This window comes from Phyllobates terribilis, unplaced genomic scaffold (assembly GCF_046119375.1).
Source record: "Phyllobates terribilis strain yellow unplaced genomic scaffold, ASM4611937v1 Scaffold_2__4_contigs__length_985480577, whole genome shotgun sequence".
Classification (NCBI taxonomy): domain Eukaryota; kingdom Metazoa; phylum Chordata; class Amphibia; order Anura; family Dendrobatidae; genus Phyllobates; species Phyllobates terribilis.
In genome coordinates, this window is record NW_027362762.1 from 148,452,150 (window position 1) to 148,474,830 (window position 22,681).

At 47.5% G+C, this 22,681-nt stretch overlaps 1 protein-coding gene across 2 annotated transcripts; it reads right to left on the reverse strand.

Annotated features, from left to right (window-relative positions):
- Positions 1-22,635, reverse strand: LOC141250465 (pleckstrin homology domain-containing family A member 3-like). 2 transcript variants are annotated; one of them, XM_073669981.1, is made up of 8 exons: positions 22,527-22,635; positions 17,504-17,620; positions 14,139-14,294; positions 10,054-10,190; positions 7,092-7,262; positions 2,893-2,936; positions 2,631-2,770; positions 1-416 (listed from the first exon to the last, which is right to left on the reverse strand). In XM_073669981.1, exons 1-7 carry the CDS (start codon positions 22,564-22,566, stop codon positions 2,647-2,649), a joined length of 789 nt encoding a protein of 262 aa, XP_073526082.1. In that variant the 5' UTR covers positions 22,567-22,635; the 3' UTR covers positions 1-416; positions 2,631-2,646. The 2 variants fall into 2 exon arrangements, with proteins under 2 accessions (XP_073526082.1, XP_073526085.1); XM_073669984.1 differs by lacking the exon at positions 17,504-17,620 and having other exon boundaries at positions 22,527-22,608.
- Positions 22,636-22,681: the final 46 nt, after the last annotated feature.

Consider the following 22,681-nt stretch of genomic DNA (forward strand, 5'->3'; position numbering starts at 1 on the left):
TAGAAATATATAAAAGTAGACTTTATTTTGTATTCACATTTCATATATAAGGGCACGTTCACATGTTCAGTATTTGACAGTATTTTACATCAGTATTTGTAAGCCGAAATCAGGAGTGGGTGATAAATACAGAAGTGGTGAAGTGTTTCTATTATACTTTTCCTCTGATTGTTCCACTCCTGATTTTGGCTTACAAATACTGAGAAAATACTGACCAAATACTGAACGTGTGAATGTGGCCTTATACAGGTTTATCAGCTGTATTGCACACGCCCTTAGCACTGTATTGTAAAACGACCATGTACATGTGCAAAAACCTTCTGAACACAAATCTGTAGTAGAAGGGGTACATCACTCATGTAGATCTCCTTCATATCCGTCAATTGAGGAAATATTAGAATTTGGTCTCAATATTTCTGCAAAAGAGAAAAGAGAAATCAAACATTGACTTAATCCTCTGGAGATGTAGGTAAGACGTATAGGCGTGACCCACACACAACGCTCAATGACTCAAGTGTGGAAGTTGTGCCATTAGACGGCAGGACCCCCGCTGACCGATGAAGGCCGGGCATCTGGAAACCATAGCAACCCATTATCAGAAGCCATCATTCTGCCCTTCATTTCCAATTAATATTATCTACCTAGAATTATTTTCTTACTCCAAGAAAAATTAATTTTTTTCCTGCAGTAGGTCACCAGCTGGAATAAACGTCTTACAAGTAGGCAGCAGGGTTTCCATAGGAACAATTAGTACAGCTCTTCCGATCCTTCATATCAAGGTAGTCATCCATGATAGGGGGCGATTATTAACAGCAGTTTGCTTTTCGGTGCGACTAGTGAACAGTTTCCCCACTAAACAAACAATAAAGATAAGCGAATAAGTGACATCAGTGTGCACCCATTATACAGTGTAGGAGCTAATGCAGGGGTCATTATACAGTTTGGGGCCTAATGCAGTGGCCATTATACAGCTTGGGGGCTAATGCGGGGGCAATTATGCAGTTTGGGGGCTAATGCGGGGGCAATTATGCAGTTTGGGGCTAATGCAGGGGTAATTATACAGTTTGAGGGCTAATGTGGGGGCCATTATACAGTTTGAGGACTAGTGAGGGGACTACTGTGGAGGGCCTAAATATACAGTGTGGGGGCCATTATACAGTGTGAGGGCTTCTATGGTGGTCATTATACTGTGTTTTGGGGGAGCAGAGGGTACATCATACTATGTATAAAGGAGATGTATGGGTATTATACTTTGTATAGGGGAGCTGTGGGCCCATCATACTGTATATAGCGGAGCTGTAGGGACATCACACTCTGTATAAGGGAGCTGTGGGACCACCATACTGTGTATAGAGGAGCAGTACATTTGGGGAACCCGGAGGACATTATTAAATGTCAAGTGGGCACTTAAGAAGCATCATTGTTATAGGGGCATTCAGAGTATTATAGCCATCAAAGGGGCAAAATGTGGACACGGTTTTCTAGGGCATTTGCATAGTGCATTAATATTTTCTAGGGGGCAATTTTACCATCTAGAGGGCACAAAGGGGGCATTATTACTATGTAAGGGGTACAGTAGTGGGCATTATTATGTGGGGCAGTAAGAAGAGCACGGTTTTTGTGCCACACAGCAGGTGCAGTAATATGGGCACACACGGCAGCAGTGGCTCAATATTGGGGTATCAGGAGGATGAGGGGTTTGTGCAGGTTGGGAATAGATGGGGACGGGGCTGGAAATGTGAGAAGTCAAATGTGTTTTCGTTGTAATCTCTGTAGACGAGTCCTGGCTGGAAGAAGTTGTCATGTTGGTCTGGGCCAGAAGGAAAAGAGGGAAAAGTGAACGACTCCATCAGAAACAATGTCAACACTAAGTCAATATCTATAACTGTACTGTAATCACTTGTAAAGTTCTGCAGCACTGGTATCTACCACTATATGGTCACCATATGGCGGTAATATCAGTGCGCCACCATAGTTGTAATCAGGGTTACCGGTTAGGGGCCCATTTAGATGTTTTGCACCCCCTTCCACCCTGAGCTGAACCCCTAGCTATGCCTCTGATATAGCGATTTTCCAGTGGGAAGAAGTTAAGATAAAAAACAATGAACAGCTCATTGGTATCTACCAGTCCAGATGAATGGCAAGTAAAGACAAAAAGCGGGTCTTATAAGGTTCTATCAAGCACAACTCGGACTTGACTTCCAAAAACAGTTCAGGCCAGCCAGTCCGGATTCACGGAAGGAGAATGGTGGTGGCGCTGATAATAACAGTGTGGCACCATTACTTTTCAGGTTCTATACATAGAAGGGGAAATACACCATTTTGTGGAAAGTGACCCAAAGTAAGCAGGATGGTACTAAGTTATTCTCATTATTGTATGTTTTACCCAGATTAAATTTTTGCAAGGTCACAAACTAACTTTAATCTATTTGTTTGACCAGAGGACTTATCTGAGCTGGTGGTTATCACTACTGTACCCCTAACTACCTAGGACTTGCTACCATTTTTCCCTCCCATCATCCTTTGGATAATTAAAGAAAGGAAGCAGCCAACCTAGAATGGTGCCCCCTCTTCTCCAGTGGCCTGATAGCAGCTGCCTAGTGAGCCTCAATGGTGGGTAGGACCCTCACCTTATTCAGAGTCTGGTTATCCTGATGCTCCATTACTGGATGGCAGGTACTGATGTTCTTTAGTATGTAACCTCATTGCCATTTGCTCCAGATTCCTAACTACAGTTCGGCCATCACTCTGCCTTAGCGAATTAGAAGTCCTAGGAGACAGAAGCAACATTTACATCAATTTAGAGACTTCTATTCATCATAGAAAGGATGACTTCAATATGAATGGTAATATTGAAAAGTACAGCAAATACTCCTTCCTTTTCATGCTCACCTTGTTGGTGTTGACTCAACAGGCTGACTGAGTGAACGCTTTACCTAATAATAACAATGCAAGAAAAAACATACATTAATAGGTTAATAAACTAAGTGCAAATAAAAGGATAAATTCTTGTATAAGAAACTCAAGCTGCATTTACAGTGGGGAAAAAAAGTATTTAGTCAGCCACCAATTGTACAAGTTCTCCCACTTTAAAAGATAAGAGGCCTGAAATTTACATCATAGGTAGATCTCAACTATGAGAGACACAATGAGAAAACAAATCCTGAAAATCACATTGTCTGATTTGGAAAGAATTTTTTTTTAAATTTTGGTGGAAAATAAGTATTTGGTCAATTCCAAACAAGCAAGATTTCTGGCTCTCACAGACCTGTAACTTCTTCTTTAAGAGGCTCCTCTGTCCTCCACTCATTACCTGTAGTACTGGCATCTGTTTGAACTTGTTATCAGTATAAAAGTCACCTGTCCGCAACCTCAAACAGTCACACTCCAAACTCCACTATGGTGAAGACCAAAGAGCTGTCGAAGGACACCAGAAACAAAATTGTAGCCCTGCACCAGGCTGGGAAGACTGAATCTGCAATAGGCAAGCAGCTTAGTGTGAAGAAATCAACTGTGGGAGCAATAATTAGAAAATTGAAAACATACAAGACCACTGATAATCTCCCTCGATCTGAGCTCCACACAAGCTCTCACCCCGTGGGGTCAAAATGATCTCAAGAACAGTGAGCATAAATCCCAGAACCACACGGAGGGACCTAGTGAATGACCTGCAGAGAGCTGGGACCAACGTTACACAGGCTACCATCAGTAACACACTACGCCGCCAGGGACTCAGATCCTGCAGTGTAAGACGTGTCCCCCTGCTTAAGCCATTACATGTTCGGGCCCGTCTGAAGTTTGCTAGAGAGCATTTGGATGATCCAGAAGAGTATTGGGAGAATGACATATGGTCAGATGAAACCAAAGTAGAACTGTTAGTAGAAACACAACTCTGCGTGTTTGGAGGAGGAAGAATGCAGAGTTGCATCCAAAGAACACCATACCTACTGTGAAGCATGGGGGTGGCAACATCATGCTTTGGGACTGTTTCTCTGCTAAGGGACCAGGACGACTGATCCATGTACATGAAAGAATGAATGGGTCCATGTATCGTGAGATTTTGAGTGCAAACCTCCTTCCATCAGCAAGGGCATTGAAGATGAAACGTGGCTGGGTCTTTCAGAATGACAATGATCCCAAGCACACCGCCAGGGCAATGAAGGAGTGGAGTGGCTTTGTAAGAAGCATTTCAAGGTCCTGGAGTGGCCTAGCCAGTCTCCAGATCTAAACCCTATAGAAAACCTTTGGAGGGAGTTGAAAGCGCATGTTGCCCAGTGACAGCCCCAAAACATTACTGCTCTATAGCAGATCTGTATGGAGGAATAGGCTAACATACCAGCAGCAGTGTGTACCAACCTTGTGAAGACTTACAGAAAACGTTTGACCTCTGTCATTGCCAACAAAGGATATATAACAAAGTATTGAGATGAACTTTTGTAGGTGACCAAATACTTATTTTCCATCAACATTTGAAAAAAAAATTCTTTCCAAATCAGACAAAGTGATTTTCAGGATTTGTTTTCTTATTTTGTATCTCATAGTTGAGGTCTGCCTATGATCTCAATTACAGGCCTCTCTCATCTTTTTAAGTGGGAGAACTTGCACAGTTGGTGGCTGACTAAATACTTTTTTTCCCCACTAATACACTGCATTCCTAAGAATGCTCATTTCACAGTAATAGTGCAGTGTAAACAACAAAACCCTAGTTCGTTGGGTGAAATGATCTTTGGGTTTGCACAAATGATCATGGTTCTCGGCAGCACAATGCTCAGTGCAAACAGTGCTGCCGAGAACAATGGCTACTTACCCACACTAGTCGTTCTATTACAGATCATTCAGTGCGCATCTCATGTCGGGTCGGCCTGTGTGAACACTATTAAACGACCACCGATCAGCAAACAAATAGCTGATCAGAGGATGTTTAATGCCGCCGGTCAGCTGGTGTAAATGGACTCTTAGTAATGCTAATGTGGGACTAAATATTCAAACAATAAACTATGTTTTATCTTGTTTTTGGAGATTACACTTTATAAAAACTAGATTTGGAAATATCCCATTGTAAATCTATAAAAATCGTTAAAGGGATAGGATCATGATGTGGGTCAGGATCCCAAGAGATCAGAGAAACTGCTGATTTTGCTCAGAAATGTCACGGTCAGCCAAACAGAGAGCCCAAGTCAGCACTAATTGCTCATAGGTGGTGATCCATATTAGGACACTTCCCTCGATCACATCAGAACATCAAATAGGCAAATACAAAGAGCTGTCAGGCTGGGACAACCACTGTATGGAAAGCCTGGAAATTACAAAAACCTCTAAAACAAAGACTCCAATAGAGGTCTAAAGTACCACTCAGTGAGCAATCAGGGGCCTTTCACGTGTCTTTCCTCTCTCTGAGCCCCTGCAGCAAAGATGTACCTGTAGTATGTGCAGAGGTCACAGTTGCACCCAGAAACTGAAGCCTGAGGGACAAGAGGTTCTTTAGGCCAACTAAAACACTAGTATTAACAGTGGCATACAGTCGGAGAGGACACCAGATATTTCATTGAGGCTCCAGAACTTCATGTTATTACTTCGTCTTTCATCCATTTAGAAAATATAAAAAACAAGGGGGCAGACTCAAAGCTGTTATGCCAGTTTTCTTTGAAAGTCACAATCTTTTTGCCCAACAAGGAGTTGCGCAGCAAAAAATTAGTCTGTGATGAAGTAATGTGCACACAGGCACACGTCATTTAGGAGAGACGCTGACTTCATTAAGTGGTATGCGCCTCTCAATGAAGTCCGCACCTTCTACTCCTGCAAAACTGGGGAAGTGCAATTATACGCTATGCCAGCTTTGATGAATTGGCCCCTTGAATTTTAGAACAAATTTATGCATCCTTGATTCCCAAGAAACAGAAAATGAGTGGGGCTCACAATATGGTTAATGCAATTATGCCATACTAATACACATGTCCTAACGTACAGACTAGACATGTTTAGGACCAGTGAGAGAAGAGTGCTGTACTCTGGTTTACAGGGCGATTGCAATGATTTTGTGTCACTTGTTAGTGCCGCCTTGCTTCAGTACTGCACAGAGCTCCTGTGACCAGACCTGTCCATCAGCCTCCTTCGAGAGAAGAAGCTTTGATCATGAGAAAGCGGTTATTCTGTTGGAGGAGACTCATTGACAGATATGGTCACACAGAGAAAAATTAGGGTAGTTTCTGTCACAACGGTTGTGCCAAACTACCCTTGTTTTTCTCTGTCAGCTGCAATCACCAGCAGGTACAGCACCCAATGGTTTCTAATTACAGCAATGGATTCATCTCTGTTACCAGCGTGAACAGCTCTAACCTTCCACCTCTCCTCTACCTCACTGTCTGGTCAGATGCTCCTCCATGTGCTTCCATGTTAAGAAGAGGAGAACTGTGCAGTCTATGAGAAAGGCGGCAGGGAGACGTGCAGAAGAACCTGTCATACTAATATATTAGTAAGTGCCATAAAATTATGTCCCAAGCACATATATTAAAATTAATGTACAGTGGTCAACCGCTTTAATAAAAAGTCCCATCAAGCAGAAGCATTGTAGGTTTTCAACTTCGAGGTCGGGTGTGTAGACCAACAACACGGGGTATACCATGGGTGCCAATGTGTCCCAGACACTGAAGAACTATGTATAAAAAGTGTGGTGTAAAAAATAAAAAAGTTTCTAATTGTGGCATGGTTAAGATTTCTGCTAAAATGTGTGGCTTTCTACTACTCTAACCACTTTAGAAGACTGTCTCGAAAAAGTGTGGATTTAAGTGGTGGGGTGAGAGGCCACGACTAATCCAAAACATGTAGTGCAAATCTACACCTCCTAGCCGGCCCCTATGGGCGGTAGAAAGAGGGTCAATGAACGCTCATTACTGACTTCTGTAATCTCTTCTGTTGTCGGCCCTACAACTAGAATATTACCCCTAGTGTTTACAGTTTTCATCCTCACCCGCCACCTATTGATACAAATAATGTGTTTCTATGTAGCTCAGAAGACTATGGCGACACAAGACATGCATAGAAGTAGTCTAGCTGGAGATATTATAGCACAGTTACGTAATGTATAACCATACCCTTCGACTCTGGGGCAGTTTGGTGCCAACCACATCTCCTGGTAACACTGGCAGAGGAGGGTCTTGTTTATTCAGATGCAGGTTAGTGTTGACGTACTTTATACATTCATCTAATGTAGAACAGATATAAGAACATGTCCCCTGCAGGTTGGAGCACGCTGTATTAACTTTCTACAAAAGAAGGAAAAAAACATTTATATACAGCTCTTACTGTAAAATCTGCATCATAGAAACAAGAGGGAAATAATCTGACAATGGCTGAAACATCTAAAGATGGGAAAAGCCCTTTAAAAGTTATTATCTGTCCATAGGATAGCTTATAAATTACTGATCGTTGGGGGCCAACCTCTGAAAACCCCATAGATCCTGAAAATAGGGCTGCAGAGCCCCTTCTAAACGTACGCTGATTACGCACATCCCCACTCCATTCATTCTCTGTGGGACTGCTGGAGATAGCCAAGTGCAGTACTCATCTTTATCCAGCAGTCCCATAGACAATGAATGGAGCGGTGGTGTGCGTAATCAGCCGCTGCAGAGCGCTCCACCACCAATCAGCAAGTTAATATCCATCCTATTGACATGTGATAATTTCTAAAGATGGGAATACACCTTTAACTATGGATCTATGGTGGTAACTCCATTGCTTACCCATGCATGCAACAATGCCAATTTTATCAATTCATTTGCATTAATCATACTTCAATTAAATAAATTGTCATTTAACTACTTGCACCCTTCGCCCCCCCTTCTCCCATTATTCCTGAGTTCCATTTTAAAGGGATATTCCAACTATTAGACATGAATGGCTTATCGATAGCTGGTTTGGCTGCTTTAATTACTCCAATAGACCACATTTGGGCCAGCCATACACAGGTTCTCCTGACTATTCTCTGCTTCTCTTGCACAGATGCATTAAACAAAATGTTGCAGATGGGACTGGATATGTAAAAAAACCTCCGTCCTACTCACCTGTTGGACCCCACCTGGATCCAGCTAAGTATTGTGTGCAGAAAGCGGTGATATCACTGTTCCTACAGCCACCGGAGCGCTGGATCCAGGTAGGGTCTGGTAGGAGAATATGTCTTAGTTTGTAATGTTTTACATGTCCAGGCACGTCTGCTAAATTTTGCTTTGTCCGGACAACCCCTTTAATCTAAGACCCTCACTTATTACACATCCTAGGGATATGCCATCAATGTCCATCACTGGACTAGTCCTTTAAGTCTAGCAAACGCAGATATTTGTTTCCATGGTCCTAATGAGATGAAGAAAAATAGTGACTCACATAGAGAAAAACAAATCTCCCATAACCAGTGTGTATATATGTATACAACATCGGATTATGGTCAGACTAATAGAGCAGATCTAATTGCTGGGTTACAGATTCCCACATAGCTTCAGCTTCAGAGAAGTAAGATCCCCATCGTCTTCAACAAGACGTTATATTACATTTTCTAATACAATCCTGGCAGATTTCAAGTGGTATAACCATAAAAAAACAACAAACACAGAAAAGGCACAAACATCCCAGCAAATCCTCTATTAATCTCTTAATCTTTGATCTCATCACCCTCCTCCGGACTGTCCTGTCTGTGGCTGTGAGACAACTTGCTGCAGCAGGAGCCTCCGCCCAGTGCCCAGCCTGCGGATGCTAAGCCCCTCCCCTTACGCTAAAGAGCCTTCTAGTGGTCACCGGACAAAAATATAACTGATAGGCGGATTAACCCCTTGTGTTCTCTGCAAGTTTCCTTCCAGACAGTCAGTCTGCAGCCTTTTCAGCATGATCCTGATAAAAACAATATTTTTACTTTAATTTACACATTCACTTCCAGGCTGACACTTCAAGTCTTATTTTTATTAATTTGCCCCTCCAGGTATATTCCCCAGTCCAATATGCCACGGAGAGTGGAAAGACACGACTACTAGTTGGCCGGTAAAGCTAGTGAGCCAACATATGACGCCCAGCGAGTTTCATACATAGGTACAATTACAAATAAATGTTGCTTTTAATACATTTTTCATTATTTTTGTGATGGTTAGGACTTCATCTAGTGCATCTTCAGCAAACACAGTGCTTGCCAATACATATTGCACGCTGCATGTTATGCCAAAGACTATGGGAAGCTTCAGCACTGAAAACTGCATAGATACAGTACTGTGCTATGTGCAAAACACAACAGTGCCATCTGTTAAATGGTGAAAAAAAATCCAACTTTCTCCATGTCATCTACCCCTTAGTTATTTTAGGCAATTAAGTTATCTTCAATACAAAACTGGTGACACGGCTAAACCGGTTTGGTTACAATGGTTTTTAATAAGGAACTGCTAGAGTAAAATGACATGGATCACATGAATCTGTGTAATCGCAGGCAAAAAATAAAGAATAAGCAAATTTGCTCTGCACAATCAATCAGTTTGTAGTTGAATCCCCATATAGAGCTTTGCCTGTCCCATTAGCTTCCATGAGATAACAAAATCGCAGTAATTTCAGAAATAAATATTAATCTAAAATTGTTCCTAAAGCAAATAACAGATGAGAATTTATTCCTGATAAGAGGAATAGTACCAACATGTGCATCACTGATCGTTGTAATACTGGGGCACCCATCTACACGGACATGAGTAAAGATGGATCTCGGAGGCACATGAACAAAAAAGAAAAAGTAGCTTCTTCTCCATCTCCCATCTGCAGATTCTCTACCTCTGTCTGTGGAGGCTCAGATCTCCATTTGACATGTAAACGTTCTATCCATTTTTGTTTTTTCAATGGATAGAACTTGTACTCATTATACTTTATGTGGCTGTTCACATATCCATTGTTGTATAATGGACTGAACACAGAGACTTGTCCGTTTTTGATCAGAGTCATGGATCAGGCTTGCCAATGTAAATCTATAGGTTCATGAAAAACATTGGACGGCACAATGATGGGATCCTCGTGGCTTCCTAGTGCAGCTTTTACCTGCTTATTTGGCGCAGCTCCTGCCTCCTCTGTAGTCGCCGCTTCCTTTACTTCGGCCACCTGCCCCATGAGCAGATCACAGAAGAGTCGCAGTTCTGACAGTTTCCGGCTAAGACTTTCATCATCGGGCAGCACATCTAGGAGACAGGTACAGGATAACTTACCTCAATTTAAAATAAGAGTAAAGTAAAATAAATAAAATTTTTAAAGTTCCCTCAATCTGACAAACTCTGCTATGCTAGAATAGCAATGGCCAGAATGTGGTATAGGAATTGGAAACTCATTGCACAGCATTGGCAGGAAAAAGGGGGCGCTCAAGAGAGAGCGCGAGCGAGGGGGCACGCGAGAGAGAGCGCGAGCGAGGGGGCGCGCGAGAGAGAGCGCGAGCGAGGGGGCACGCGAGAGAGAGCGCGAGGGGGCGCGCGAGAAAAAGGGCGCAAGAGCGAGAGGGCGCGAGCGAGGGGGCGCGCGCAAGAGAGCGCGAGCGAGGGGGCGCGCGCAAGAGAGCGCGAGCGAGGGGGCGCGCGCAAGAGAGCGCGAGCGAGGGGGCGCGCGCAAGAGAGCGCGAGCGAGGGGGCGCGCGCAAGAGAGCGCGAGCGAGGGGGCGCGCGCAAGAGAGCGCGAGCGAGGGGGCGCGCGCAAGAGAGCGCGAGCGAGGGGGCGCGCGCAAGAGAGCGCGAGCGAGGGGGCGCGCAAGAGAGCGCGAGCGAGGGGGCGCGCAAGAGAGCGCGAGCGAGGGGGCGCGCAAGAGAGCGCGAGCGAGGGGGCGCGCAAGAGAGCGCGAGCGAGGGGGCGCGCAAGAGCGCGAGCGAGGGGGCGCGCAAGAGCGCGAGGGCGCGCAAGAGAGCGCGAGCGAGGGGGCGCGCAAGAGAGCGCGAGCGAGGGGGCGCGCAAGAGAGCGCGAGCGAGAGAGCGCGAGCGAGAGAGCGCGAGCGCGGGGGCGCGCGAGAGAGCGCGAGCGCGGGGGCGCGCGAGAGAGCGCGAGCGAGAGAACGCGAGCGCGGGGGCGCGCGAGAGAACGCGAGCGCGGGGGCGCGCGAGAGAACGCGAGCGCGCGAGAGAGAGCGCGAGCGAGAGAACGCGAGCGCGGGGCGCGCGAGAGAACGCGAGCGCGGGGGCGCGAGAGAGAGCGCGAGCGCGGGGGCGCGAGAGAGAGCGCGAGCGCGGGGGCGCGAGAGAGAGCGCGAGCGCGGGGGCGCGAGAGAGAGCGCGAGCGCGGGGGCGCGAGAGAGAGCGCGAGCGCGGGGGCGCGAGAGAGAGAGACAGCGCGGGGGCGCGAGAGAGAGAGACAGCGCGGGGGCGCGAGAGAGAGAGACAGCGCGGGGGCGCGAGAGAGAGAGACAGCGCGGGGGCGCGAGAGAGAGAGACAGCGCGGGGGCGCGAGAGAGAGAGACAGCGCGGGGGCGCGAGAGAGAGAGACAGCGCGGGGGCGCGAGAGAGAGAGACAGCGCGGGGGCGCGAGAGAGAGAGACAGCGCGGGGGCGCGAGAGAGAGAGACAGCGCGGGGGCGCGAGAGAGAGAGACAGCGCGGGGGCGCGAGAGAGAGAGACAGCGCGGGGGCGCAAGAGAGAGACAGCGCGGGGGCGCAAGAGAGAGACAGCGCGGGGGCGCAAGAGAGAGACAGCGCGGGGGCGCAAGAGAGAGACAGCGCGGGGGCGCAAGAGAGAGACAGCGCGGGGGCGCAAGAGAGAGACAGCGCGGGGGCGCAAGAGAGAGACAGCGCGGGGGCGCAAGAGAGAGACAGCGCGGGGGCGCAAGAGAGAGACAGCGCGGGGGCGCAAGAGAGAGACAGCGCGGGGGCGCAAGAGAGAGACAGCGCGGGGGCGCAAGAGAGAGACAGCGCGGGGGCGCAAGAGAGCGACAGCGCAGGGGCGCGCAAGAGAGCGCGCGAGCGCGGGGGCGCACAAGAGAGAGACAGAGCGAGGGCGCGCAAAAGAGCGCGCGAGCGAGGGGGCGCGAGCGAGGGGGCGAGCGAGGGGGCGCGCAAGAGAGCGCGAGCGAGGGGGCGCGCAAGAGAGCGCGAGCGAGGGGGCGCGCAAGAGAGCGCGAGCGAGGGGGCGCGCAAGAGAGCGCGAGCGAGGGGGCGCGCAAGAGAGCGCGGGGGCGCGCGCAAGAGAGCGCGGGGGCGAGCGCAAGAGAGCGCGAGCGCGGGGGCGCGCAAGAGAGCGCGAGAGAGCGCGAGCGCGGGGGCACGCGAGAGCGCGAGCGCGGGGGCGCGAGAGAGAGCGCGAGCGCGGGGGCGCGAGAGAGAGAGCGAGCGCGCGAGAGAGAGAGCGAGCGCGCGAGAGAGAGAGCGAGCGCGGGGGCGCGAGAGAGAGAGCGAGCGCGGGGGCGCGAGAGAGAGAGCGAGCGCGGGGGCGCGAGAGAGAGAGCGAGCGCGGGGGCGCGAGAGAGAGAGCGAGCGCGGGGGCGCGAGAGAGAGAGCGAGCGCGGGGGCGCGAGAGAGAGAGCGAGCGCGGGGGCGCGAGAGAGAGAGCGAGCGCGGGGGCGCGAGAGAGAGAGACAGCGCGGGGGCGCGAGAGAGAGAGACAGCGCGGGGGCGCGAGAGAGAGAGACAGCGCGGGGGCGCGAGAGAGAGAGACAGCGCGGGGGCGCGAGAGAGAGAGACAGCGCGGGGGCGCGAGAGAGAGAGACAGCGCGGGGGCGCGAGAGAGAGAGACAGCGCGGGGGCGCGAGAGAGAGAGACAGCGCGGGGGCGCGAGAGAGAGAGACAGCGCGGGGGCGCGAGAGAGAGAGACAGCGCGGGGGCGCGAGAGAGAGAGACAGCGCGGGGGCGCGAGAGAGAGAGACAGCGCGGGGGCGCGAGAGAGAGAGACAGCGCGGGGGCGCGAGAGAGAGAGACAGCGCGGGGGCGCGAGAGAGAGAGACAGCGCGGGGGCGCGAGAGAGAGAGACAGCGCGGGGGCGCGAGAGAGAGAGACAGCGCGGGGGCGCGAGAGAGAGAGACAGCGCGGGGGCGCGAGAGAGAGAGACAGCGCGGGGGCGCGAGAGAGAGAGACAGCGCGGGGGCGCGAGAGAGAGAGACAGCGCGGGGCGCGAGAGAGAGAGACAGCGCGGGGGCGCGAGAGAGAGAGACAGCGCGGGGGCGCGAGAGAGAGAGAGACACCGCAAGAGAGCGATAAAGGCAGAGAAGTAATACAATGCTTGATATTTAGTCTTAGTGGCTGGACGGGTTAGGTCTGGCCCCTGCTGTGTTATTCAGACACAGAATTGCAGGTCTTTGTATATTTTAATTTGGAGAACGAGCATGGAAATGGAAATTGTGCAGAATATATGTTGATGTAGCTATAAGACCTGTGTATAAGTCTGTGTCCATAACTTGTTGTTTATCATGTAGGATGTATGGATGTTATACGACCTTCACCTCTTCTATAACATTGCTTATATTCATGTATCATGTCTGACTTTTGGTGGGTGGGGGATTAGGGAGGGCAATTGGGGATGGGGCTGTTTTTTGGTATTTAACAGGCAAATAATCTTTTCAATAAAGAATTAGCTGCTAAGCCATCACTTTATGATATGAGGTCCCCCACCAATGAAGAGATATGAAGGGGTCACAACTTTGCCTTTGGGGCCGTTTTCTCGTTATGGCGGTGCTGCAGTCCTCTGCACAGCTAAGTGGCTGGGAGCAGTGTTGTGCAGGGAAACTTAGCAGGGGACACGGCTCTACACTAGTGCTGCAGCCCATTAATCTTAAAGATAAATTGGGGGGGGGGGGGCTCACAAAACCTATCAGAAACTACTGGCAGATCCTATCACTTCATAACATGGGAATAAGCCTGTAAGGTTTTTCAGTTCTCATACTCACCACCCAACACTATCAGCAATTTCAGGAGCAGCAGCTTGAACCAGTTGGTCTACATTTCTGCACATAGAGATCCAGTAAGACCCAAGATCGGCTGTAGGTCACTATGTGACATAAGTGCAGAATACATGGCAGGAATCCTCACTGTGTGTACAGGACCATCCCAGGGATGATTGAAAACCTATTCTAGTAAGGTCCTGGCCTAAATTCTGATTCTCCCATATCTATGTAGCACCGCGCTGACAGTTCTTTTGGTTATTCTTACAGATAATCACACTTACCTTTAGATTTTTGAGTTGCGATGTCTCCCAAACAAGCTTTGGCCGATCCTAAGGCCACCAACCATCTCTGCCTGTCGGCGGCATTGTCTGCGCGCAGGTAAAAGCACTGCTCCTTTGGGATATACAGATCCATCCGGCCGCTATCAGCCTGGTGCACTGCAAGTAAAAGGAATTAGTGCAGAGTCATAGAGAAGACATGTGGATGGGTTTTACAAGAACTCAGAAACAGTGTCATACCCTCTCAAGTGCACACTTTTACAAATGACAACTTCTCAGTATCCACGATAAGCTCCGCAGATAAGGAACAGATCAGAAGTCTGGACTCAGGGTGAACGCGCGCCCCAATTGTCATATATGCTTTCTGTATGAGTTCCCAGAATATACATTACATGTATTAGTTGTAAGGTGGCTGCCGGACACATAGTAGATGGGAGATATGTATCTCAGTGGTGGTTGTCCTCTGTGATGTAAACCTGGACTAATGCTCTAGTACACTTAGTACTAAGAAGGATTAATCAACCATGACAGGGGCTGGGTTTAATGTGAGCAGCTGAAGAGTTGGGTGGAACAGCTGCTCACGATATCTCCACCCCAGGGTGTGGTTCACATTGTAAATTGGGATCTGCCTGTCTCACACATAGTCTGTGTGTGGAGGTGTGCAGACCTCCAGGCTTGTGTGCCTTTGCTAAATGACTAAGAAGCTGGAGTCTAACCCCAAGCAGGCGGACCTGCAGTATTGTATGGATTTTTTACTTTATATTTTACTTTATGCCGGACAAGGGTTGTATTTAAGTTTTCCTGTGATGCGGTTTATGAGGAATGAAATAAACAAGCCGGACTTTTAAATGGAAACGGTTCCTGTGATACCTCAGATCGCTCCCAAGTGAGTAGCATTGTTAGGCCACAGCCCCACTATCAGTATTTGGTCAGTATTTTTTCTCAGGAGTGGGAGCCAAAACCAGGAGCAGAACAATCAGAGAAAAGGTATAATAGAAACAAGTCACCAATTCTGCATTTATCCCCCACTCCTGGTTTTGGCTCCCACTCCTGAGAAAAAATACTGACCAAATACTGATAGTGGGGCTGTGGCCTAAAGCAGCAGATAGGTGTGTTGTGCGCTATACCTTCTTAACATGGAAGACTATAGGCACCATATGCTGCAACAGGCCTATACAGTGGCAATTGCCCATGGGCAGCACGGTGGTTCAGTGGTTAGCATTGCTGCTTTGCAGCGCTGGGGTCCTGGGTCCTACCAATGACAACATCTGCAAGGAGTTTGTATGCACTTTCCTCCACACTCCAAAGGTAAACTGATCAGGAATTTAGATTGTGAGCCCCAATGGGGACAGTGATGATTATATCTGTAAAGCGCTGTGGAATTAATTACGCTATATAAGTAAGCATAATAAATAAATCAGGTTATAGGTATGGAAATCCATTATCGTGACGTTAATCTCATCATGCTGCCTATGAACAGGACACCATGGAAGAAGCAGACAGGTCTGCTTTAACCCAGTGCTATTGTTTGAGAATTACGGTATTTCACTTTATTGCAGATCAGCTAGACAGGTTATAAAAATGTGATCATGGGTTCCGCAATAAGTAGAGACGAGATACAATACTTGCAGATCCCATAAAAGAACACTTATGGAGCCCCTACACTGACCATTCAACATCAAATGTCAGGCGACATCCTATCGGCAAAAGCAATTGTCACTCCTAGTTCATTTATTCATTCATTTCCTGGAGGATTAACTGAGGAACATCACACAACGCAGTTCTCACAGTGCTCCAGAATTAGGATTTTATGCTTATTATTATAGCGCCATTTATTCCATGGCGCTTCACATGTGAAAAAGGGGGCATACATAGCAAAAACAATTACAATAATCTTTTACAAAAACGCAACGGCGACTAGTACAGGAGAGGAGCGAGGACCCTGCCCGCGAGGGCTCACAGTCTACAAGGGATGGGTGGGGATACAGTAGGTGAGGGTAGGGCTGGTCGTGGAGCAGTATGGTGGAGCGAGGGTTACTGCAGGTTGTAGGCTTGTTGGAAGAAGTAGGTCTTCAAGTTCCTTTAGAAGGTTTCCACGGTAGGAGAGAGTCTGATGTGTTGGGGTAGAGTTCCAGAGTAGGGGGGATGCACGGGAGAAATCTTGTATGCGATTGTGGGAAGAGGAGATAAGAGGAGAGTAGAGCAGGAGACCTTGTGAGGATCGGAGGTTGCGTGCAGGTATATATGGAGAGACTAGGTCACAGATGTATGGAGGAGACAGGTTGTGGATGGCTTTATATGCCATGGTTAGGGTTTTGAACTGCATTCTCTGGGTAATGGGGAGCCAGTGAAAGGATTGACAGAGAGGAGAGGCCGGGGAATAGCGGGGAGACAGGTGGATTAGTCGGGCAGCAGACTTTAGGATAGATTAGAGGGGTGTGAGAGTAGTAGTGTTAAAGTAAGTATTAAAAACAAAAACAGAACATAAAGAACCCCTATGTTGGGGCAGTTAGAGTATGTTCACACAGGGCTTTTTTGCCCAGTTTTTCCACAAAAAAAACACAGTATTAGCAGTAAAACCGCTGGGTATATTAAATGCATTTTTTATGCATTTTTGATCAAGTTTAATGTGTTTTTATGCATTCAACTGAATGGGTAAAAACCGCAGCAAAAACAGTGAAAGAATTGACATGCCGTGGTTTTAAAAGAAAATGCAGCTCATGAATCCCAAGAAAAAAAAATGCGCCGTGTGAATGAGATTTTAGTAGTCATATTTATTTTGCTGCTACTATAAAATGCAGCGTTTTTCGTGAGGAAACAAAGCAGCAAAATACTACATGTGAATAAACTCTTAGAGCTCAATTAGCACTTTTATACCTTTATGACATGTCTAGGTGAGATAAAAATCAATGTAAAAAAACACTTATCCTCAACTGAAGTGAGGACTTGTACATCTACTCTTATGGCTAAAGTGCGGCAAAATACAGCAAATAATAACTGGGTTTGAAGTCACAAATCCAGAATATCCCACTATTAGCATATAGAGAAATCCACAGAGGGTATGCTATAATGATGAGCAATTCAGTCCACGCTGCTCTGGTCCGGCACCCAGTCTTGTCCTCTGTGGCAGCCGGTCCTGTCCTCTGTGCCTGGCATCCTCGTCCCAACTTCCTGGCCACTTCTGGTGCTTACTAGGCTCGATGTAGGTCACAATGCTGTAGGGCCTACCAAGCCCCAGAAGAGCCCAGGGTGCAGGGCCGAGGATGTCAGGCACAGCCCAGATGCACGCTAGACAGGACAGGAGCGGAGGATAGATCAGAGCAGCGGGAATCTAATTTCTGCTCTGTAGTAACAGCGGTCCATATTACCTCGGATCTCGCACACCGCCATCTTAATGCTGCCCTTGCTCCCTTTACCCACATCATCCTGTGAGTCATAGTAGGACAAGATGCCTCCGTCCAGCACGAAGTAACGTGGCTGCCAACCTGATTACAGGAGAAGACAACAAGAAGTGGCACATTTTAATAGTGGCAATTAAATGAAGATTTCTACCTACTGACAGACTGATACTAGATCAGGGGCAGCTATATGATGCCCATAACACCCAACCAGCGGGCAGTATACCACCCAACCAGCGAGCAGAATACCACCCAACCAGCGAGCAGTATAGCACCCAACCAGGGGGCAGAATACCACCCAACCAGGGGGCAGAATACCACCAAACCAACGAGCAGTATAGCACCCAACCAGGGGGCAGAATACCACCCAACCAGTGGGCAGAATACCACCCAACCAGGGGGCAGCATACCACCCAACCAGCAGCTAGTATAGCACCCAACCAGGGGGCAATATACTACAAAACCAGCAGGCACTATACCACCCAACCAGTGGGCAGTATACCACCCAACCAGCGAGCAGTATAGCACCCAACCAGGGGGCAGACTACCACCCAACCAGGGGGCAGAATACCACCCAACCAGGGGGCAGAATACCACCCAACCATGCTTATGATGAGACTGTACATGATGGATGACACCATCCTAAGCATCCTTCAGCAACTGCTGGCTTAACCCAACCTGGTCTTCAAGAAGAATTCACAGTGTGGACCCTCTCCCAACACAAGAACAGGGTTCCTGGATATCCCATTAGAATGGGCGAATCTTTACAATCGGTATTCCTATCTCATAACCCTCTAGGATATGCTATCACTTTCATTCCATTCAGTCTGTCTGTGAATCGGACCAAACTCAGATGTCATCCAAGAATGATCCGATGTTTACCAAGGACCCATAGACATGAATGGGTGAGTGTCATCCAATTATTGGGAGGCAATTCGAGCATGCTGCAATTTATTTCTAGGTCTGGGGGGGTGGAAATCGGACATGTGCACGGACTCATTGAGTAACATTGGTCCGAGTTCGATCGTTTTTTTTAACGGATAGCATTCAAACCAAAAATATGGTAGTGAGCCCTAAGATTGAGAGCTTTAAACTCTTGAGACTTTCATAGATCCTAAGAATGAAAGGTGAGTAATTAAAGACTGTGAACCCTTTCCAGTTTTTCCCGCTGAACAGTGACGCCCTGTACATTTACCTGAAACAGCGCTTTAGCTCTTCCACTCATAGAATTAGTGATGATCAGATGATCACAAAGGTCAGACCCCCTGATCATAAAATTATGGCATATACGAGCTGTGTGCCATCACTTAAATAATGGGTGTACTCCTTTAAACACCCATCTAACATTTGAGAGAAGACACCTAGCGGAGTCCAGAATCCATCAATTACATCAGATCTGGCCATAAATTATGGAATCTGCGAACAATAACTATAAGCATGCCCCCACACATGAGATCAGAGCTGAGAGCACAAAAAAAAACAAACACAGTGTTACACAGAGGACTCTGCTCCAGGGCCGGGCTCTGCTCCCTTCCCCTATGGCCGTCATCCTTTGATGTGCTACACATCGGGTTTCACAAATTGACTGGAAAACTGCAGTGACATCATCACACAAAACCGTTTATATATAATGAGCTTTTGATGTTGCAGATTTTCTGCACCTAATAGCTAAATTAGGTTACTTGAGTTTTGTTTTTTTTTGTTTTTTACAGCCATTTGTATTGCGTTTTTGACGCTATGGATTTTGTCATGTTTAAAATTACAGGGGTTGTCCGTAACCAAATTTGAATTTCATCCTAAATGTTTATTTAAATCTAATAATCGCTTTTCTAATGTACTATGAATAAAAATTCCTTCCCGTTACTCTTCTATATTTTTTTTCTTTACTTCCGTTCCAATGACGTCACCAGGCGGCCAGGGCTGCTGTCACTGTCACAGCAGCTGTCACTGTCGCAGCTGCTTTCTGCACTCTGAAACAAAACATAACCCGTGATGGCACAACTCTACTGCAGTCCCCTACAGTGATTTTATGTATGCCAGTTATTTTGGTGGGTTACTTTTGTGACATTTTGCGAAATGTGCGATTTTTCCCGCTTATGTGTCGCAAAACTAGTTAAGATTTTTTTAAAAAAAGGCAATTTCGGCCTTTGCGCAAAATTCATACATTTCGATGGAACAAAAAATGTCTGAAAACCACAAGTCAGAAAGAAAAGTGACTTAAAAATTAATCATTTGTGTTTTTTTATGTCACGTTTTTTGGGCCTTTTTTTTTTTAATCGAATTCATCTTTCCATCTGCATCTTTTTTTAACTTTTGGGGGTTTTTTTTAGTTCACCACTGTGGGCAGGGTTTAGGGTTTCCAGATATTTTTTGCCCAATCCATTTTATGGTACTTTAAAAAGAAAAAAAATGTACTCAACTCCTACCTGAAGTGATTTTATGGACACCAGATTTTTATTATTTTTTAAGCAATTTTTGTGCACTTTTGAAAAAGATGTTACTTTTTGCTCTAAAAGACACAGAAAAAAAAAGACTAGTTTTGATTCTGAGCAAAATTCATGACCTGAGGGCGCAGGATCTAGTTTGATAAACTTCATGAGATAAACGTTGGCTCGTGCAGACGACCGTAGGTCTGGTGCGAGTGTTATCCGTCAAAACCTCGGATCGCACTCGTCCCCATGTTACTCAGTGAGGCCGTGCACAATGCAGATGGTACACGCACGCCGCTAGGTTCAGATAGGGGCGAGACAGGTTACATGAATTCTTTGGAATCCTGGGGGAACCGTTAGGCTATGTGCCCACGATGCAGAAACGCTCAGGAAAAAATCCTGAGCGTTTCTGCATCTCCCTGGCAGAAAAAACGCATGCGGATTGTACATGCAGATTGTACATGCGTTTTTCCTGCCAGGGACAAGCGGATGTGAAGCGTTCTTCACATGCATTTCCGCATGCGGGTGTCAAGCGCTTTCCAGGCGATTTTAGCATCCCTTGGAAAGTGCTTGACAACTAGGTCACACTATATAAATCCATGCAAACAGTGTGACCCGAGAGAATGGTTAAAAATAAAAAAATAAACCTATACTTACCCTCCAATGGCCCCTGCAGGCTTGCTGCACTCTGTCCTGGCTGCCAGCAGCTCGCGGTACACTACACTGAAAAGACCTGCCGTCACATGACTGTGATGTTAGCGCAGGTCCTTCAGTCCTGCTCAATCTGTCGGCAAGCACAGGGAAGGAGTCCGGGGGCCGTCGGAAGGTGAATATAATCTTTATTTTATTTTTTTTATGGTACCTTGGTGTGGAGTAGACTCTCCTCTACCCCCGGGTACCATCCGCACATTAGAACACGCAAATTACGCAAGTACAGATGCAGTCTTGCGGAATTGGCACGTTCTAATGCATGTCAATGGCGGCGAAAACGCAGCACTTTCGCAAAATCAATGGACATGCTGCGGATTTTTGAGCACAGCATAAACGCTGCGGAAAAATACGCAGCATGGGCATTGAAAGTGCGGAATTGCATTGGAGACCATGGGGGAAGGTTTACCAAGCGTTTACGCTGCGGAAATTCCGCAGCATAAACGCTTGAAAAACGCATCGTGGGCACCCAGCCTTACTCAGAGCGACCATAGACCATGTGCTCCAGCTTCAGTCAGGCACACAGGGGTATTGACCCTCAGGCACAGACACATAGGTTGTTTCACTTGCTGACCAGACACACTTGACAAGAGTCCTCAAACGGTAGAACAGTAGCATTTAATAAGAAGCCACACAGCCAGTGCAAGTTAAGTCTTATGAGCAACAGGCTCCAGTGACAAACAGTACAGTTTCCTTAGCAGCGCAGCAGTTCACAGTCTTCCCAGTAGTACAGGACAGCACAGTTCTAATGCAAAGGCACATTAATGAACACAGCATTCTTTACAGCACAGTGAGATGATCCCTGTGACACCATTTCTTCCAGTCCTTATATTCTGCCTGACAATACCATGCACTGTTAGTTCAGGAACTGATGTGTGCTTAGCTTCACTCCTGACTTGAATCCTTTTCACTTGCTGAGGCGCTTCTGTGAGATACAGAACACACACACCACCTTTCTCTTCGGCTCCAGCCAGACAGTAAACAACTTCCCCACAATCCCCCTGGGGCTCTGCTAAAACACTCCCCTTCTCCTGTGACGTGTTAATCCTTCTAGTTGCTGGATGCTTCTGGAGCACAACACTTCCTGTCTCATGTGCTAATAGTTGCTGAATGCTTTTAAAGCAACAGCACTATTTCTGCATGTCACACAGATCTTTTCCTCATTCCACATACACCACAGTGTGCACGGACAGATAAGATGCCCAGTTTACTTTAGAGGCAAGTGACAGAACATCCCCATAAATACACAGACTGTATTATACGTCATATTACAGAGGCCATCACCACAGAAATCAGCCATTCACTGATCTGCCGGTGTACAACACTCTGCCCACGTCCTCCTCTGTCTCCCCCACAACATCCATCCGTCCATGCGGTGCTCATGGGAATGCTGGACTGATAGACATGGTATGAAGAGGGGGAACATCGGTCGAGCCCACCAGAACGTCTCTCTAACACGTCTTTGTAGGAATTATTTCTCCTTGCACAGCCAAGTAACTGAGAAACGCTTCCTGGAAAAAATATGCAGATTAGCTCTCATCCAGAAGGAATTAAAGCTGTCTCTCTGGCGCCACCTAGTGGAGGTAGCAATGTGGGCGATTTTCATTGTTTGCCTTGATTTGGCCATAAATAAACGACTATAGTCTCCTATCTGCAGTCACTGGCTCGGTATACAGGGGCAGTGCTGGAGGATAGCAATATACTATAAAGCCTGGGCTGCACCAACACAGAACTACAAGTCCCAGCATGCCTGGCTCGGCTTAGTGATGCACCTAGACACTAAGCCTGCAGACAGGAGCCTCGCGCCCGCACACAGCCCCGCACACTGCCCAGACCCCGGCGGCTGCTGTACGCACCAGACAAGTAGTTGGTCCATTTCAGCAGAGAGCCCTCCATGGCCAGCTGCTTTATTGCCACGCCCACTACCAGAGGAGGTCCTATCCCGAAGCGAGTTGTCTGGGAAGGACCAATGAGTGAGAGGAGAGGCGTGGCCTAGCCTAAGGAGAGAACA

What these genes read in the sequence shown, in the direction of transcription:
- LOC141250465 (XM_073669981.1), bottom strand. Translation starts at nt 22,566, where the DNA reads ATGGAGGGCTCTCTGCTGAAATGGACCAACTACTTGTCTG. An exon ending in GGCGGTGTGCGAGATCCGAG is followed by an intron (nt 14,295 to 17,503) that starts GTAATATGGACC and finishes TTTTACTTGCAG; the next exon opens with TGCACCAGGCTGATAGCGGC. An exon ending in GAGCTGCGCCAAATAAGCAG is followed by an intron (nt 7,263 to 10,053) that starts GTAAAAGCTGCA and finishes CTTCTTTTGTAG; the next exon opens with AAAGTTAATACAGCGTGCTC.